At 40.8% G+C, this 20,435-nt stretch overlaps 1 protein-coding gene across 7 annotated transcripts in view; it reads left to right on the top strand.

Annotated features, from left to right (window-relative positions):
• The window catches only part of LOC104605420 (putative serine/threonine protein kinase IREH1), a 96,086-nt gene that overhangs the window by 17,959 nt on the left and 57,692 nt on the right, over window positions 1-20,435 (top strand). For all 7 annotated transcript variants that reach the window (XM_088900628.1, XM_088900626.1, XM_088900625.1 and 4 more), the window contains exons 5-9: window positions 16,821-16,993; window positions 17,238-17,484; window positions 17,763-17,855; window positions 17,941-18,081; window positions 18,185-18,277. In XM_088900628.1, coding sequence (XP_088756754.1) covers window positions 16,821-16,993; window positions 17,238-17,484; window positions 17,763-17,855; window positions 17,941-18,081; window positions 18,185-18,277 — 747 coding nt within the window. The remainder of the gene's footprint in view (window positions 1-16,820; window positions 16,994-17,237; window positions 17,485-17,762; window positions 17,856-17,940; window positions 18,082-18,184; window positions 18,278-20,435) is intronic.

Below are 20,435 nucleotides of genomic sequence, written 5' to 3'. Positions count from 1 at the left end.
CTTCTCGGGCCTCATCATTCCAAGTTTGAACCTAAGGCCTCCAAATGCATTTTCCTTGGTTATGCACAAACTCAAAAGGGTTATTGCTGCTATGATCCGGTTTTAGGGAAACGGTTCGTCTCCATGGATGTCACCTTCTTTGAGGAGACACCCTATTATCCTAGGGTTTCTCCTCAGGGGGAGAGCAGTGAGAGTGGGGCTGTTTTGAGTTTCTTTCCTCAGGGGGAAAGCAGTGAGAGTGGAAGTGGGGCTGTTCCTTTACTTATTCCACTGGATAATGAAGGCTGTAGTGGTGAGGGTGGTCAGAGGGAGCCGGAGTTGAGAGTCTATCACAGGCGATGCAGGCAGGTTGATCCTAGTCATCGGCAGTTCCGGCCAGCTCCAATTCCTTTCGCGGCTCCAGATCCAGAGCCTACTGAGATACCTCTCACTGTTGCCACTTCCCCTCTTGTGGATGACCTTGATCTCCCTATTGCCATTCGCAAAGGGAAACGACATTGCACCACTTCTACAGCTCACAGTTCTTATCTTATGATCGTTTGTCTCCATCTTACCGGTCCTATCTCACTTCCATTGCCGATGTCCCTATTCCAAGAACAGTGCAAGAAGCCTTATTAGTTCCAGAATGGAAAGATGCAATGCAAGTCAAAATGGATGCCCTGTTGAAGAATAATACTTGGGCACTGGTTGACCCACCAAAAGGAAAGAAACCGGTGGGATGTAGATGGGTGTTCACTGTGAAGCATAATGCTGATGGCTCTATTGAAAGGTACAAAGCCCGACTGGTTGCAAAGGGGTTCACTCAGACTTATGGTATAGACTACTTGGAGACCTTTGCCCCAGTAGCCATGATCACCATCCGAGTTCTGTTATCCCTTGCAGCAAATCATTCTTGGCCCCTGTTTTAGATGGGTGTTAAAAATGCCTTTCTGAATGAAGACTTACAGGAAGAGGTTTACATGCAGTTGCCTCTTGGATTCTATGATACAGAGACAGGTAAGAAGGTTTGCCGACTGAACAAGGCATTGTATGGTTTGAAGCAGTCACCTAGAGCCTGGTTTGATAGGTTCAGATTAGCCCTTGGAAAGTTTGGTTATGTACTTGCCCAGTCAGATCATACACTATTCATCAAGAGGGTGGAGTCCTCTCTGACACTACTTGCAGTATATGTTGATGATATTATGGTGACAGGAAATGACAGTCATGAGATTGAGTCCCTCAAATAGCTCCTTCATCAAGAGTTTGAGGTGAAAGATCTTGGTGCACTACGGTACTTTTTGGGTATTGAGGTTGCTAGATCCAAGCAGGGGATTTTTATCTCTTAGAGAAAATATGTTCTAGATCTGTTGGCGGAAACTGGAAAGTTGGGTGTTAAGCCGACTGATACACCCATCGAACAAAATCACAAGATTAGTGCAGAGGGTGGGGAGCCTCTTGAAGACAAAGTTATGTTCCAACGGTTGGTTGGAAAGCTCCTATATCTCTGCCTCACTCGGCCGGATATCAGCTATGCAGTTAGTGTTGTTAGCCAGTACATGCACTCCCCTAGAACTTCTCATCTTCTTGCGGCAGAGAGAATATTAGCATACTTGAAGAGATGCCCGGGTAGAGGTATACTGCTCAAGAACAATAATCACATGAGGGTGGAAGTCTATACAGATGCCGATTGGGCTGGGAGTGTTGATGACAGAAGGTCTACCTCTGGGATATTGTGCCCTTGTGGGAGGTAACCTTGTCTCTTGGAGGAGTAAGAAGCAGAGTGTTGTTTCCCGCTCCAGTGCTGAAGCGGAATACAGGTCAATGGCTAATGGAGTGGCTGAAATCTTGTGGCTGAGGTCACTACTTGAAGAGTTGGGTATTGACTATGAAAAGCCCTTAATACTGTATTGTGATAATCAGACAGCTATTAATATAGCCCACAACCCAATGCAGCATGACAGAACTAAACTTATCGAAGTTGATCGACATTTTGTGCGAGAAAGGGTCACATCACAAGAAGTGTGTCTTCCGTACATCACATCTAATATGCAGCTCCCAGATATCCTCACCAAGGCTGTACCAAGGAAGAAGTTAGAGACAGACCTATCCAAGTTGGGAATGATAGATATCTACTCCCAACTTGAGGGGGAGTGTAGAGAACACTGATGTGGTAGTTTCCCAGGTTTCATGTATCCTATGGTAGTTTCCTAGGGGGAGTGTAGAGAACATGTATCCTATGGTAGTTTCCTAGGTTTCATAATCATATTTCCTTAATAAATATCCATTATTTTCATAAGAAAAGTATAAACTTCATGTTAAAGTATAGAAAATCAACATATTCCAACATATTCATGAGAAGAAAAAGAAGAAAGAAAAGAAAATAAAAAAAATATAGGGGCTGAACCCCTATTTCTGATTAGTATATAAACACACAAAATTAGTAAATAAAAATAAGAAAATGTGTTGATTGGAAAACATTTTATGTTCTTTCTTGCTTATTGGTTTAGGTTTTGAAGTCTTTGAGAGTTCAATACAACATTTAGCAATGTTTGTGTTGATTAAACCCTAATAGATAAGAAAATAATAAAAAGAAATTAGTATATAAACACACAAAATGAATATTTTAGTTTAAAAATGTTTATTTTATAATTATAACATAAAAAAATTTTTTTTTGTAACACGCTATAGAAAACTACTTGGCGATTAGTGAGGTGAGCCTCCAAGGGCGCCTTGTCGCCTAGGCGTCGCCTTGACAACTATGGAATGGAGAAGAGTTAGGAATAAAAGGAGAGAAACCTGAGGAGCTTGCCTCTCCTCCACACTATTCTCCCCTTGAGGAGAGGCCTGTAAGAAAGGTTCAGACTCAAAAAAGAACACATCCATCCTTACAAAATACTTAAATGTGACATGATTAAAGCATTTTTCGCCCTTCTAGGAGGATGGATGACCCAAAACAATACATGGAATAGACTTGGGGTCTAACTTACCCTGGCTTGGAGACAAATCATTAACAAAGCATTTACAACCAAGCACACGTAAAGGAATAGAAAATAGAGGAGATTGAAGAAAGAGGAGCTGATGTGGGGCCTTGTATTGTAAGAGATGTGATGACATGCAATTGATAACATAAGCCTCAACCATCACAACATCAACTCGTAATCGTTTAGGAACATTCATGTGTAACATCATACTACAAGCAACTTCAAGAAGATGTCGGTTATTCCTTTTGGCAACACCTTTTGTTGTAGTGTTCTGGCACAAGAGCTTTTTTGAAGAGATTCGTGAGATGTAAAAAATTCAGCTAAGTTATTATGAAAGTATTCTTTCACATTATCGGATTTGAAAATTTGAACTTCAACATGGAACTGAGTAAAAAACATGTGGCGAAAATCTTTCACAATTCTGGGTTTTTTCTTCTCTAGAATGCATAGGATATATGCAAGTGTATTTGGAGTAATCATCGATGAAGCTGATAAAGTACTTGTATCCGCCCTCAATGGGTATTTTCACTGGGCCCCAAACATCAGAAAACACAATATGGAAAAGTAAAATAGATCTTTTATTACTTGGAGGAAAATTTGTTCTACAATGCTTGTTTAATTGACATGTTTGACATTGCAATCCAATGACACATAAAGACTTGAATAGTTCAGGAAACATAACTTTGAAAGACTCAAAAGACAAACGACCAATGGGATTATGCCATAACCACACTTGACTTTTAGTAGATTGACTCATTGGCTGACTCATAAGACTCATAGGAGTTGATGCCGTAGGACCAGCCTTATTCTCCAAAATGTAGAGGCCATCAATCATATCTCCTTTACCAATCGTCCTCCCCGAGGCCAAACCCTGAAAAACACAAGAGCACAGAAAAAGGTTACACAATAGTTTAGGGATTGGGCAATACTATTAATGGACAACATATTAATAGGAAGTTTGAGAACATGAAGGGCATGGGGCAAAACAAGTCAATTTGGAAGGGATACGGATCCTTGACCAGCAATAGTGGAGAAGGACTCATCAGCTAGTCTCACTTTGTTCCTACCGGAGAGGAGGGTGTAGGTATGAAATAAATTTGACTTACCAATCATATGATTTGATGTCCCTGAGTCAATGATCCAAGGGGAATCTGGAACAGAGGTAGACATGTGAAATGCAGAAGCACTTTTACCTGTTGTAGAAGCAAAGGATGTAGAGGGGGTAGGAGCCGACCTATCCTACCATACAGTTCCAGGTGATCTCTAAAGGAGTTAATGATGTCTTCCTTAGGGTCAGAACCAACATAATGCTCTTGGGAAGTACCCATAGTCAAATTATTTGATTGAGAATCTTGTGTAACCAGATTTGCAGAGGTAAATTTCTTCTGAGTAGGCTTTTTTGATATATCTTGATTTTTGTTTGCCCACTTGGGCTTCACAACTAACTCCCAATAGGTCTTTTGGGTGTGTCTAGGCCTTTGGTAATGAGAGCACCACAATTTATCCTTGTCATCATTTTTCCTTGATTCTTCTTTTTTCATTCCAGTGTTGCCCATCTTGTAGCTAGGGCAATTGGCTGCTCCCCCTCAGAAACATTCATTAGATTTCTTCTACTCTCTTCAGATTGAACTAAGGCATATACCTCCTGTATTGAGGGAATTACACTGCTTCCTAATATCTGCATCTGAAGTGGTTCATAGACTGGATTCAGTCCCAACAAGAAAGCAACACTCATTTTTTTTTTTGATAAATAAAGCAACACTCATTGTTGGCAGACAAGTTTTTTGTAGGCTTTAGCATCCTCATCATTCTTCCATTTAATGGTCTGATAATGGTCCTGCTCCTTCCAAGCTTCCATACAGAGGTAAGGGCTGAATAGTACGTAGATAGGCTACAGTCTCCTTGCTTACAAGTATATTTTGCTTGGAGCTGATAAATCTTAGCATAATGCCTCTGTTCTAAGTAGGTTGCCTTGGCTTGTTCCTAAATCTCACAAGCTGTATCAGCCCTTATGAAGTTTTTCTTTACATGAAGCAACATGAAACCCAAAAGCCATGACATAATCATGCTGTTTTTTTAGTTCCATCTATCATGTTCAGCCATTTCAGATTTTGGTTCTTTTTTTTTTGATAAGTAAAGAGTCATATTCCATTAATTCAAAGATTGGTTACATGAAAATCCCCTTAGAGAGGCGCGAGGTGCTGCTGCCTCTCCATACAAAAAACACAAAAACTACATAAAAAAGTGCATGACTGTTAAAAAAGACACAAATTACAGTTGCACCCAGAACAATGTTTCCCTTTTTGTCCCTTGTTTTGCCAAGACATCATCAAATGCATTAAATGATCCAGTTCACCACTGTCTTAGAGTCCCCTTCAACCAGAAGCTGCTCCACACCCATTTCTTTTGCAAGAATTATTGCTTGTATTGCAGCTAACAGCTCTGCCCGAATTGAGTTACCAACACCTAAAGGGCCAGAGTATAGTAAGACAGCCTCTCCAGCCTCATTCCTTAGATTTTGGTTCTTTAACTTTCCCATTTATGTAACCAACTTTCCCCTAGCCATGACATATAGTTTAATTCCTTTGGACCATTCCAGATAATTTAGTCCATCAAAGGGGGTTATAGTCATAGAAAAATTCATGCTGTCCGTCCCTCCATTAAGGTTTCCTTGAGAGGAAGTAATACCAGAGGTTGCTGAATCTTCAGTAGTCATTAGACCCAATGTTTCACTGCTGATTTCTCCAAGAAAAGACTGAGAAAAAGAAGTTCTGTACTTCTACAGCACTGTTACTAGTACAAATAATGGTTTAATGACTTTAATCAACTACACAAACAGTGAACAACACACCAACAAGGAGGACAGCAGTACTTCCACTAACTGTGACTTAAAAGGCTTCTAAAAACAAGTTCAGCAGAACTGTAGGTCTGTAAACCCTAGCCGAATAGACATCAGCATATAGAAAGGAGACAGTCAGCCCCTACAACTCCAAACTGTGACATTCACAGCTATCACACACTTAGATATGAATGTAACAGTACATACCTGGAGTACAGTAGTGATTCCACAACCCACAGTCCATAAAAGATAGGTGCAAACCCTAAAGAATGCTGCTCATTGCATTTGGCTGTCCATGAAGGATAGACCGAAAAGCTAGGTCAGTCCAAAGGAGTTTTTTCTTCTTCTTCCAATCAAAAAAACAGCTTTAGATGACGAACATGACCTGAGAAGGTTAAGCCCAGATCAGTGCTCTGATACCATGTAGTCCAGCAAGGGGAAAAATAAAATAATGAAAGAGAGAAGAAAAGAGAGAAGGAAAGAAGAAGAAAAGAGGAGGAAGAAGGGAAGAAGTGTTCTATTCCAAAAGTTGTATCTGGCGGCACCTAAGTTGGTATATACTTAGGGTGACAGCTTATAACAAAATAGAGAGGGGAAATAACATAAATACCCCTACGCTAGTAACATAACATATTACAATTGTTTGACTTTGACCATTGACCAAAGTCTATGGTCTTGAAATCGCAAAAGAAGTTTCAAGAAATCATACTTCTACTCATCTGATTTGGCTTAGAAGCAGTGAGTGTCTAGTTGCATGTGAGTGCTAACTTGTGATAAAATTTGGCTTAGATCCACCAAATAACTTAGGTGACCAAAGTCATTTTGTCTTAGATCCACCAAATTTGGTTTAGAACATTCAAGCTACCATGCTTAAAAAAGTACAGAAAGTGCCAAATTTAACAAAGGTGCATGCCTGGGCCTAGGCAAGGTGCAAGCCTTGAAATGCACCTTGTTTGTGTGCCTAGGAACGCTTGAGGCACTCCTTTTCAATCACTAGTTGAACCATTGCCTTTCTCACATATATGGGGATAGGAGTAAGAGCAATAGAAGTTTGCTGATCAAAATAAAATAAAATAAAATAAAATAAAATAAAGGAAACATACATAGGAGACAATCTGCTGTATGAAAGGTGAGATGAGATATCATGGGTAGTAGAATTAGATACTAGCAATGGGAAGACCAAGATCTAAAGGAGGAGCAATACCTTGTTCAGCTGGAGGAGCAGTAGTGTCTATTTCTGGATCAACAATCTTAGAGGTAATATGAAGAGGCCATGATGGGATGGGAGGCAAGCAATCCCTCCTTTGGTGAACCTGTAACTACTTCTCAGGAACAACAATACTCTCTGGGATAGAAGTAGAAATAGGAATAGGTATATTAAAAGACCCAAGGTCACTCTCCCCCCCCCCCCCCCCCCCCCTTGGAAATAAAAAGGAATAGATTCAAAGAAAGTAATATCCATGGACACATGCCTCTTCCTAGAAGTAGGATCATAGCAGCAGTTCCTTTTTTGATTTTGTGCATATCTCAAGAAGATGTATTTTACATTCTTAGGATCAAATTTTGACTTGAGGGTACCAAGGATATGAACAAAGAATGTGCATATAAACACATGAAGATGTGCAGGAAAGAGATCATCATTGGAATATAACAAATCGAAGGGAGTCTTATACTTCAAAACTCAAGAAGGGGCACAATTAATTACAAATGCAGCCATACGGATTGCATCCCCACAGTACTGAATAGGAACATGAGAATTGAGCATAATACCCCTTGAAACTTCCTAAATGTGCTGATTTTTCCTGTTTGCTACCCCATTTTTCTATGGAGTGTAAGCACAAGAACTTTGGTAAATAGTTCCGTGGTTTAAGAGATAAGAAGCAACGTTCTTTTCAAAGTATTTTTTTTGATCGGAAATGGTAACTTTCATTAGACAGATTAAGAGAATACATTGTCGCCACCCAGTTAAGGGTGTTTACCCCAAGAAAAATGCTTTCTGATTACAGAACAGCCGAAGACAAGTTCTCCCTGAAAGTTCCTTGCTTTGTAAGGGTGTCAGTTAGTCCATTTGCTGACTTCCTTGTCCACTTGAACAATGCCCCAACCTCCCTTTCTAAGCAATTTATTTCCCTCATGAATTGTCGATGTACCCAAGCCCCCAAGTTACTGCAACCACCCAATTAATAGTTTAGAGTCCCCTTCTACCTCAATCTTGTGTACGCCTCATTGTTTTGCCAGCCTTAGACCTTGTAGCAAGGCCATAATCTCTGCTCTCAAAGAGTCTCCATCACCTATCGGACCTGAATACAGTGCAACCAGTCTGCCCTCTCTGTCTCTGAAGGCTCCTCCCACCCCAGAGGGACCCGGGTTGCCTAAGGAGCTCCCATCGAAGTTCAACTTCACCCATTGATGTGCAGGAGGGATCCATTGCTCCTTTATCACAGACCTCGATGAAAAGAGTTTGCCACAGTGTACCATCCTCTAAACAAATCATCAATTGAATAATCTTTAGATAAAGGATATGCTTTAAGCCAATGAATGACCTTGGTAGATATGCAATCAATGATTTGCTCCTTAAATCTTTCAGAACCCTGGAAGATCCTATTGTTTCTTTCTTGCTAGATTGACCACAAAACAGCTTCTCTTATTCCTCTCCGCATTGCTCTCCCCTTCTTCTTTGGAGGTTTAAAGAAGTTTGGATCAAAGAGACTTACTACATCTGAAGGAGGGGTCCATCTGCATCCAAAGAGAGAGGAAAACCAATTCCAAACAATTGAAAACCTTATGTGCTGATTTCGGCCAAGCTTCTTGTGAAGGAAGAGTAGAAAGTTGGGGATTTCAGCAAGAGACAGAGGAAAGGGAAGAAAAGAGAAGAAGGTCGACTAGGATAGATTGACTTAACCCTAGCCGCCAGCCCCTCATTCTATTTATAATTAACTTAAGTATGAGATATTACAAAGATGCCCTTAGTAGGGCGGCAACTCAACCTAAGTAATTACAGCTCTTTAAAAAATAAAAACTAATGGGCCCAAGGCCCAACAACATCTTAATTTAAAAGGAAATAAACTAAACACAAGTTAGCCCACTCAACACTCCCCCTCAAGTTGGGAGTAGATGTCATACATCCCCAACTTGCGTAGATCATGCTCCAACTTATTCTTTGCAACGCCTTTTGTGAGGACATCAGCAAGCTGCAGATCAGAAGAAATGTATGGAAGACAAACTTCTCCAGAAGTTACCCTTTCTCTAATAAAATGTCTATCTACTTCAATGTGCTTAGTTCGGTCATGCTGGACTGGATTATGAGCAATATTAATTGCTGCCTGGTTATCGCAGTATAGCATCATAGGTTCTTCTGCCTGAACACCGATTTCTTCCAATAGAGAACGGATCCAGAGAAGTTCTGAAACTCTATGTGCCATGGCCCTATATTCGGCTTCTGCACTTGATCTTGCCACAACTGTTTGTTTTTTACTCTTCCATGAGACTAGGTTGCCCCCAACTAGGGTGCACACTCCTGAAGTTGATCTTCTGTCATCGAGGCATCCTGCCCAGTCCGCATCTGTATAGGTCTCTAGCTTGAGCTGTCCATGATCAGTAAACAATATGCCTTTGCCTGGATGTCCCTTCAGATAAGCAAGGATCCTGTCAACTGCCTTCCAGTGCTAGTCTCGTGGAGCATGCATGTATTGGCTCACTACACTTACTGCATAGGAGATGTCCGGTCTTGTCATGCACAAGTATAGTAGCCGACCCACAAGTCTTTGGTACCTCCCAAGGTCCTTTACTGGTTCACCTTCTGATGCACTGATTCTATGGTTCTGATCAATGGGGGTACTAGCTGCCTTTGTTCCAAGTTTCCCTGTTTCTTGGAGAAGGTCCAAGACATACTTCCTCTTTAGACTATCAATCTCACTCAGATCATTCCCAGTGACAACAATATCATCCACATAAACAATTAGGATTGACACCAAGGATCCCTTGCGCTTCACAAACAAGGTGTGATCAGATTGAGTTTGAGTGTAGCCAAAAACAATCAGGGCCTTTCTAAATCTGTCGAACCATGCTCTAGGGGATTGTTTCAAGCCATATAGTGACTTCTTCAGCTTGCATACCTTTCCCTTTTTAGCATTATCATAAAAACCAACTGGAAGATCCATATACACCTTTTCTTGCAGATCTCCATTTAGGAAAGCATTCTTCACATCCAGTTGAAACAAGGGCCAAGAGTATGAGGCAGCAAGAGAAAGGAGTATCCGAACAGAGGTCATCTTTGCAACTGGTGCAAAGGTCTCTAGATAATCAATGCCATAGGTCTGTGTGTATCCTTTTGCAACAAGTCTTGCCTTGTACCTCTCTATGCTTCCATCTGCCTTATACTTTACTGTGTAAACCCATCTGCATCCAACTGTCTCCTTGCCTTCTGGTAGGTCCACTATCTCCCATGTCTGATTCTTAATCAAAGCCTCCATCTCTTCTTGCATAGCTGCCTTCCACTCAGGTTTGGAGAGAGCCTCACTAACACCCTTGGGTATAGACACGGAATCAAGAGAAGAGAGAAAAGCATGGTAGGAAGGAGAAAGTCCACTGTAGGATAAGTATTGTGATATGCAATGAGCAGTGCACTTCCTCTTCCCTTTTCTAAGAGCAATAGGGAGATCAAGGTTATCTGTAACAGTGTTAGTGGGACCAATGGGAACTGAAATAGTAGAGAGATCAAGAGGAATACCTGGATTTGTATCAGCCGAATCTAGAGTCTCCAAGGGATCGACAGGAAGTGGTGTGAGTTCTGTTGTAGTGGAATCAACCTCCTTATGAAGTCTCTGTCGTGAATAATACTGTGAGACGGAACGCAAAGGGGGGGGGGGGAAGGTAGGTGACATTGGATGGTTGTCAAGCACAGTAGTAGGCACAGGAACTGGAATTGGGAGAGGGATAGACTGCTGACCTACTTCCCCAAAACACTCCCCCTGAGAAGGATTCCTTGAGAAGAAGTATGTAGATTCGAAAAAGGTGATGTCCATAGTAACAAACCGGTTCCCAGAGACTGGATCATAGCAGCGATACCCTTTCTGATTCTCTGCATATCCAAGGAAGACACATTTCTTTGCCTTGGGATCAAGCTTTGAACGGTAAGGACCAAGAATATGCGCAAAGCAGACACACCCAAATACCCTTAGAGGAATATGAAACATCTCCCCCTGAGGAAAAAGAAGGCTGAATGGAGTGCTGAATCCAAGTATACGAGAAGGCATTCTGTTAATCAGATATACTGCCGTGAGAACAGCATCACCCCAAAAACGAACCGGAACTGTCGCTGTGATCATCATGCTTCTTGCCGTGTCAACAATGTGTCTGTTCTTTCTCTCTGCAACACCATTCTGCTGTGGACTGTAGGAACAGCTACTTTGATGGACAACACCATACTCCAACAGATATGAGGCAAGATGTCTCTCAAAATATTCCCTAGCATTGTCAGATTTGAACATCTTGATTCTAGTTCCAAACTGTGTTAATACCATCTGATGGAATTGTCTCACCAAGGATGGTACCTCATCACGTGATTTCATCAAGTAAATCCAGAAATATCGAGAGAAATCATCCACAAACAGGAGAAAATAGCGATAGCCGCCCATAGAGGGAACATGATAAGGACCCCACACATCCGAATGAATAACATAAAAAAGAGAAGAACATCTTTTATTACTCGGTTTAAAAGAGTATCTACAATGCTTTCCAAGTTCACAACCTTCACACTTCAACCTTGACAGACTCACAGACTCAAACAGTTTTGGAAACAAAGAACTTAAAGAAGAAAAAGACAAATGGCTCAGACGATTATGCGAAAGTATAATCTGATCCACAAGTTTTGACTCACTGTCCTTGCAAACATGATGACTTTGGTGAATTGGAAGAGTATCCAGGAGGTAGATTCCATTCACTTCACGACCACTCCCAATCGTCCTCTGTGAATCCAGATTCTGCAAAAAACAATGTCCAGGAGAAAAAATTACTGAGCAGTTCAGATTCTTAGTCAAACTACTAACAGATAACAAGTTGGTGCTCAATCTAGGAACATGGAGGACAGAGGGTAAACAAATGGAATCATTAATCTTGACAAATCCCTTCCCAGCAATAGGAACATGGGATCCATCAGCTGTGGAGACCCTATCTCTGCCAGAACTGAGCTGGTAAGAGGAGAAAATGGTGGAGCAATGGGTCATGTGCTCTGAGGCTCCAGAGTCTATAATCCAAGGAGATCTCTCCTTACCTGAAGCAGAAACATAGTTTGCAGTGACATGTGGACTACTTGTGTGGGCAAGGGAGGTAGAGTGAGTTCCACTTGTGCTACCTGTACCTTGTTGTCCGGTTGCGGCTGAATTGGAACTAGCTGTATCCCTCTGATTCAGAAGTAACCCAAACCTCTCAAGCTCGGCCCTTACTGCAGCAGCTGCAACAGACTCCAAGGCAGCTGTAGTAGGGGGGGCCGGAGTGTCACCAGTAACTGCCATATGTGCATTTCCTTTCTTATTCTTCGATCTGGTCGGCACAAGATGTGGGTGAAGCTTCCAGCAAGTATCTCTTGTATGCTTCGGTTTCTTACAGTAGTCACAGACTAAGTCTCTTTTGTCTTCCTTCTTGTTCTCATTGCCATTCTATTTAGGTTTCACAGCACTTACCATAGTAGACTGATCAGTCATGAGATTCTTCATCATTACATCCCTCCTGCACTCCTCTCCTGACACGAATGCATATGCTTGGGAGAGAGTGACACTGTCCCTGGAAAGAAGATGCTGTCGTGCAATGTCATACTCAGGGTTAAGGCCAGCAAGGAATTCGAACACCCTATACTTCTCTAAGTGTCTTTGATAGGTAGCTGCATCCTTGGTGGTTTCCCAAGCAAAGGTCTCTAGATGATCAATCTCCTGCCACAGGGTCTTAAGGACTGAAAAATAAGCTGCAACAGATCTATCTCCCTGCCTAGTAGCAATAATCTGATTTCTTAGTTGATAAGCCCTAGCAACATTCTCCTTCTGTGAATAGGTCTCTGCCACCCCATCCCACTGGTCTCATTTCATTCCCGGGCTTATATTCAACTCTGTGTCCCTCCATGTGTCTCAAAGAGGTACAGAAAACAACTAAAAAAAGCAACAAGAATAAACAGAATACCTTCTGGAACCAACGACACTCCTTTGGTGTCCTGGACTTTCTTCCCACGAAAGATTCCTTTTCGGTGGGATGGGGAGAAGAGAGAGAAGAAGCAACCGCCCTCTCTAGAGGCCTCCAAACCACATGGAACTTGAATCGCCCCTTACAAAAAACCCAGAGGAACCCTAAAAAAAAAGGGCGTCACTACCTAGGTCAAAATTGAAGAGTCCAGCAAAATCAGGACTCTTCCCCTTTCTCCAGTTTTTCCTGATTTTGATGAGAAACCCTAGACCAGCTACAGGGCATACAGATCCACCAAGAAAATCCAAAAACTGGGCTTACCTGAAAGCTTCGATCAGCCTCTTAAATCTCCATGCAGTCGGCTGATCTAGGGCTGCAGGAATGAATCTCTTCAAGAGCCTTCAATCTGCTCTGATACCAAGTAGAAAACCTTATGTGCTGATTTCGGCCAAGCTTCTTGTGAAGGAAGAGTAGAAAGTTGGGGATTTCAGCAAGAGACAGAGGAAAGGGAAGAAAAGAGAAGAAGGTCGACTAGGATAGATTGACTTAACCCTAGCCGCCAGCCCCTCATTCTATTTATAATTAAGTATGAGATATTACAAAGATGCCCTTAGTAGGGCGGCAACTCAACCTAAGTAATTACAGCTCTTTAAAAAATAAAAACTAATGGGCCGAAGGCCCAACATCTTAATTTAAAAGGAAATAAACTAAACACAAGTCGGCTCACTCAACACAAACAAAGGATACGAAAGGATAGGATATAAATAAGTGTGTAATGGTCTCACCACAGGCCAAGCAGAGGCTACACACGTGGGGTGAAAGGCAGTAGTTTGGCCTTCTTTTTTGCAGCATATCTAGGTGTTGATTTTCTGGAGTACCACCTCCTAGCAAAAGGTCCTTATTTTTGGGGGTACAAGGTTACACCAAACCTCCTTTGTTGGAAAGGTTCCTGCCATGTTAGATGAATGGAGAAGAGCATTGTAGAAAGAAGCACTAGTGAAAAACCCAGAAGGAGAGTCTGACCAAATTCTACTATCCAAGCAAGACTGGTCAAGGAACAGAGTATTAAGAAGTGCAATCAGATCATCAACCATACCCATTTCAGACTCCCTCAACCCCCTCCTCATTCCCAAATCCCAAGAGTTACCATTCAGATAGACAGAGGAAATGGTTTTTTCTTTATTCCATGAAAGGGAGTAGATGGATGGGAATCTGTCTTTGAGGGAGACATCCCCAAACCAGACATCTTCCCAGAAATGAACTTTATTCCCTGCACAAGCATCAAGTCTGATAAACAGAAGAAAGGATGGCAAAACACCATGGATAGCTTTCCAAGGAGATGACCGGGATGCCCTAGGGTCAAGACCAGCATCCCACCTGTTTTCTGCCACCTTGTGTATACTCACTATCGCTTTGTGCCACAAGTTGTCCTGTTCCAGAGGTAGTCTCCATAACCATATCCCCAACAAGGCTGTATTCCTTAGCTTTATGTTTCCTATACCCAACCCTCCACTCTCTCTACTTCTAGAGACCACCTCCCACGTCACCAAGTGGTCTTTCTTTGTATCCCTTGGTTCCCATAAGAAATCCCTCATTAATTTCTCCAGTTTAAAGGCCACACTAGTGGGGATCTTGAAAATAGAAAGGAAGTAAATTGGTAGCAAAGTTGATTTTATTAGGGTAATTCTTCCTCCTAGAAAGATGTAATTTCTCTTCCATCCTGCTAACCTCTGTGAGAATCTTTCCAAGACTGGGTACCAGAAGCTTTCTGACTTTGGGTTCCCTCCTAAAGGTAGTCCTAGATACTCTAACGGCCAATCACCAGCTTCACATCCCAACACTCTAGCAAGGACTCCTACCTCTTTTTTCGATTTATTTACCCCTACCATACAACTCTTTCCCCACTTAATTTGAGATTAGAGGCCTTTTCAAACTGATTTACCAACCTCTTCAAATTGATTAACTCCTCTTGTTCCCCCCCACAAAAAACAATAATGTCATCTGCAAACTGAAGATGATTAACCACCACTGCATCCCTCCTAATTCTCCAACCTCTGATCAAGTTAGTAGAATCAGCCCTAGCAATTAGAACACTTAAGACATCAGCTACTAGGGTGAATAGGAAGGGGGAAAGGGGATGTCCCTTGTCTAAGACCCCTCTTAGCCAGGAAAAAGTCCCTAGTTACCCCATTAACCAAAATGGAATAATGATAAGAGGAAATACATCCCTTTATCCATTTACACCACCTCGCCCCAAAGCCTCTACGCCTCAAAACTTCTAGAGAAACTCCTAGTCCACCAAATCATAGGCTTTCTCAAGATCAAGCTTACAGACCAGGCCTTTCTCCTTTTTCCAGCCCTTTTCAAAGTATTCCTTGGCATTATCTGAGTGATATACTTAGATTTATTTGGAAAACTGGGTACTTGTATGATGAAATTGTATAACTAACAAACGTACTTCATTACGAGAGTGCATAAGATACAACCAAGAATAATGAATGAAGTCATCAACAAAATGCAAGAAATATTGATAACCACCCATGCAAGGAATTTGATATGGTCCCCACACATCAATATGCTCAATATCAAAAGGAAAACTGCTTCTTGTATTACTTGGAAAAAATGAGTTTCTACCTAATACCCTCCTCACCAAATACAGGTGCAAGGGACCCATTTGCTATAGACACCTTATTCCTACCTGAACACAACTGATAAGAATGAAATAAGGAGGAGATGCTAATCATATAATTAGATGCTCCAGAATTAGCAATCCAAGAGATATTAGAATTACTTGTAACGGAAGCTAAATTGGTAGTGCTACCTAAATGAGCAGCTGCACTAGGAGGAGTGGCTGAAGAAGAAGAGGCAAGATCACCACTGGCCATGCTTCTCTCAGTCTGAATCAAATACCTGCTATCATCTCTCTATCTCTGCCTCAACAGCATTCAATGTCTCCATAGTTGGTGGTCTTAGCAAGACCACCACTCCTCCAATGCCTGAAATTCCAAGATTGCCTAGACTACAGCAATCAAAATTTAATTTTAAGAGATTTCTTGGCGTGGTGGAGAACTGGAGATCATTCCATTCTTGGGAGATTTCTTCCTGAAGATGAAGTGCTCAGTATATGCCAATCCCTTATGATATATTCATCTGTGATGTCTTTGACTAAGGGCAAGTCTTTGTTTCTCTTTCTTCCCTTTCTTCTATTGTATTTTATATTTCCAACAATCTTTAATAAAATTTTTATGTGTTACCAATTGCCAATCAAACAAAAAGAATTTCTACAATGGGAAGTAAAAAAAATATTATGGGACAGAGAAAAACTTCAAAGATCAATGTAATGATTGTGGAACAAAGCATGTTAAAAAATCTAAGGATTAAGTGGGGCTCTTTTCTTTCTTTAGTTGTCTATAAAGATCAATGCAATGGAGCTCTTCTCATTTTTGGATTCCCTGATAAAGTAATACAGCAGAACTTTGCTGTGAGAAGTCTGATCTCTTCTCTTTTCTTTGGATATGATTTCTAGCCTTCTTCTATTGCATATTGCCATTGGTTTTCTTCATATCTTTTCTCTAGTTTGCTGTAGGTTGGTGTAGGGTAAAAATGAAAACTGAACTGCCTCATTGCACTATATAAGAAATGACTAATATGTTTTGAGTATGGTTCTTGTTATGTAAAACTGCAAAGATGGTGAAGAAACAGTAAGCATGCAAGGTTGGTTATGCAAAATGTAATCCAAAATAATACCTAGAAGTTGTGCAACCCGAAATTGTCTGAATGTTGTATTGGTGTGCATGTGATTGAATTTCATTATAAATGGTCTTAGAGTTACTGAAAATTGTATTATGCAGATGAATGAACTTGCGGATATTGCTCGGTGTGTGGCAAATACACCCATAGATGATGATCAATCCACACAGTATCTGGTCTCCTGTCTTGAAGACTTAAAAGTTGTAGTTGAACATAGGAAGTTGGATGCGCTTACGGTGGAGACATTTGGAACACGGATAGAGAAATTGCTTAGGTAAGGCTTTAGCTGCATAACTTGCTTGAGATTTAGGTGGATAAAACTTGCCGTGATAAAACTATTTTTGAATTTTTATTTGCATGCACATTAATTTAATACCAGGGTAGTAGAATCTTTTCTGCTGTTTTTGGTTGAGACTTGTTTCAGAAGATCTTTTTTTAGCATTTTATATTATTATGGCATTTGGCTTTCTCTTACTGCAAAGCCTTTTTTTCTTCTAATGGCACTTGCAATGCTTTAGGGAGAAATACTTGCAGCTTTGTGAGTTAGTTGATGATGAGAAGATTGATATAACAAGTACAACCATAGATGAAGATTCCCCTTTAGAAGATGATGTTATTCGCAGCTTGAGAACGAGTCCTATTCACTCTACCAAGGACCGCACCTCTATAGATGACTTTGAAATAATAAAACCAATAAGCCGTGGGGCATTTGGCCGAGTTTTCTTGGCAAAGAAGAGAACAACTGGTGATCTTTTTGCTATAAAGGTATCTATAAAGAATTTGGAATTTTTGTAGTTGGGTATTCTTTTTGCTGATTTTGCTTTCTTAAAAATTATTATTTTTTTGTTGACTTCATTCCTTTATTCTTTTTATTAGTAACAATTTCTTTTTCAATTATTCTATGTGATTATTTTGTTGCATTCTCTTCTTTACCCTTTGTAATGGTCTTCTTACATGTTGGATGTGCACTGTCATTTATTAACAGTATGGAGATTTTAAATATTGATGAGTATGTACATTTATAACATTTCCACTTCCTACAGGTTCTTAAAAAGGCAGATATGATCCGTAAGAATGCTGTTGAGAGTATTTTGGCAGAGCGTGACATCTTAATTTCGGTTCGCAATCCTTTTGTGGTGAGCAGGTCTAGCAAGCAAAGCTTTTTTCTTATTGTAATATCTAATTATCCTCATTCTAACTGGAGCTTGTTTCTTTTTTTAGGTTCGTTTTTTCTATTCTTTTACTTGTCGTGAGAATCTGTATCTTGTGATGGAGTACTTGAATGGGGGAGATCTGTATTCATTATTGAGAAATTTAGGATGCTTGGATGAAGATGTTGCTCGGATATATATAGCTGAAGTTGTAAGTTGAAATTCACCCTTTCAGGATCTATTTGTCTTTTGCTTTTTGTTGCAGCTTATATTCCAGTGCTGCTTTTTAGCTTTTGAAAGTAATTATTTTGCAGGTGCTTGCTTTGGAATATTTACATTCATTACGTGTGGTTCATCGTGATTTGAAGCCTGATAATCTGTTGATTGCACATGATGGTCATATCAAGGTTAATTTGCTTCCCCATCCCATGCCTTTTGTTTCTTTCCTAATGAGGGTGGTCGGTAGAGCATCCTATTAACTTCCTATAACTGGCTAATGGCCTTAATACCTTGTCCAGATGATAGCAAGGTCTTGGGTCTTCTATATATGAAAAGGCATTTTTTTATTGGTAACCTCATTTTTTATTGACATGGATAAAAGTGTCGAGTTGGACCGATTTCTAGTTATTGGGCCCAGTTGTTTTGTTCTTATTTTAAGTTGTTAAGTTAGGAAGTTGCTGGGCTTTAGGCCCATTAGCTTATGTTTTTTAAGTTGTGATTGTTCAGCTACTTTAGTAGCTGTCCTACTAAGGGCATTCTTGTAACCTTTCATTCTTTTAAGTTTAGTATAAAATATAATGAGAGGTTGGCGGCCAGAACTAATTCAATTCTGGTTAACATCATACTCTTTCTTTCCTCTCTTTTCTTCTCTATTGCTAAAACTCTTCATTTTCTTCTCTTCACAAGGAATTCATCCTGATTTACAAACAGTGATTTCTACTTGGTATTAGAGCAAGGCCGAAGGTTCCTTGAGCTGTTTTCTCATGCAACCCTAGATCGACTGACTGCTTGGTGATTTAAGAGGCTGATCAAAGATCTTAGGTAAGCCCAGTTTTTGGATTTTTTGGTGAATTTGTTTTGCCCTATAGCTGGTTTAGGGTTTCTCATCAAAATCAGGAAAAACTGGAGAAAGGGGGAGTGTCCTGTTTCTGTTGGACTCTTCAATTTTGACCTAGGAAGTGGCACTTTAATTTTTTAGGGTTCCTTGGAGTTTTCTGTAGGGGCGGTTCAAGTCCTGCCTGATTTGGAGGTTTCTGGAGAGAGCGGCTGCCTCTTCTCTCTCTTCTCCCGTCCCGCAAAAAAGGAGTCTTTTATGGAAGGACCATCTAGGGCACCAAAAAGGTGTCGTTGGTTCCAAAAGTGTTTCGTTTGATCTTTTTGCATATTACAATAATTTTCTTTACAACTTTTGAGAAGTATGGAAGGTCACGGAGTTGAAAACAAGCCTAGGAGTGAAATTGGACCAACGGGAGGAGGTGTTGGAGACCTTTTCGGGGCTGGGACCATTACTACAGTTAAGTTGAATGGTTCGAATTACTTAGAATGGTCACAATCTACAAAGATGGCCATTGGTGCTCGTGGGAAGTTAGGGTATATCACTGGTGAAGAAGTGAAACCCGAAACTAACAGCTCCCGATGGGTACAGGAGAACTATATGGTGATGACTTGGCTATGTAATTCCATGCTGCTCCATATAAGTAAAAACTTTTTATGGGCAAATACAACTAAGGAAATATGGGATGGGGTTGCAGAAACCTATTAACAGAGGGAGAATGTTGCTAGGACTTATCAATTGAGAAATCAGATTATTGCTACAAGGCAGGGAAATAGACCTATTGCAGTTTACTTTTGAGCCCTTAAAACCCTGTGGTAGGAGATTGACCATTTAGAGACACTTGCTTGGAAACCACTAAGGATGCAGCTACCTACCAGAAACACCTAGAGAAGTATAGGGTGTTTGAATTTCTTGTTGGCCTTAATTAATCCCGAGTATGATATTGCAAGACAACACATTCTTTCCAGGGACGGTGTTACCCTCTCCCAGGCATATGCCTTTGTGTCAGGGGAGGAGAGTAGGAGAAATGTGATGATGAAAAATTCTGGGTTTGATTAGTCAGCCATGGTTAGCACTGTGAGACCTAAACAAGGTGGACACCGGGGTGGCAGTGAAATCAAGATGAAAGACAAAAAAGATTTGATCTATGACTACTGTAAGAAGTTTAAACACACAAGAGATACTTGCTAGAAGCTTCATCCACATCTAGTGCCGAATAAACTCAAAAATAAGAAGGGAAATGCTCACATGGCAGTCACTGGTGACATTCCGGCCCCTCCTACTATAGCTGCTCTGGAGTTTGTTGCAACTGCTGTAGTAAGGGCCGAACTTGAGAGGTATCAACAGTTTTTGAACCAGTGGAATACAACCAGTTCTAGTTCAACAATAGGCGGACAACAAGGTACAGGTGGTTCTGGTGGAGTTCATTCTACTTACTTCGCTCACGTAGGTAGTTCACATGCCACTACAAATTATGTTTCTATTTTAGGTAAGGAGGGACCTCCTTGGGT

Source organism: Nelumbo nucifera, chromosome 3 (genome assembly GCF_055504915.1).
Source record: "Nelumbo nucifera cultivar China Antique chromosome 3, China Antique-T2T, whole genome shotgun sequence".
In the NCBI taxonomy this organism is placed as follows: Eukaryota; Viridiplantae; Streptophyta; class Magnoliopsida; order Proteales; family Nelumbonaceae; genus Nelumbo; species Nelumbo nucifera.
Note: the sequence above shows the minus strand (reverse complement) of the source record. Positions and strands in the feature narration are given on the sequence as shown.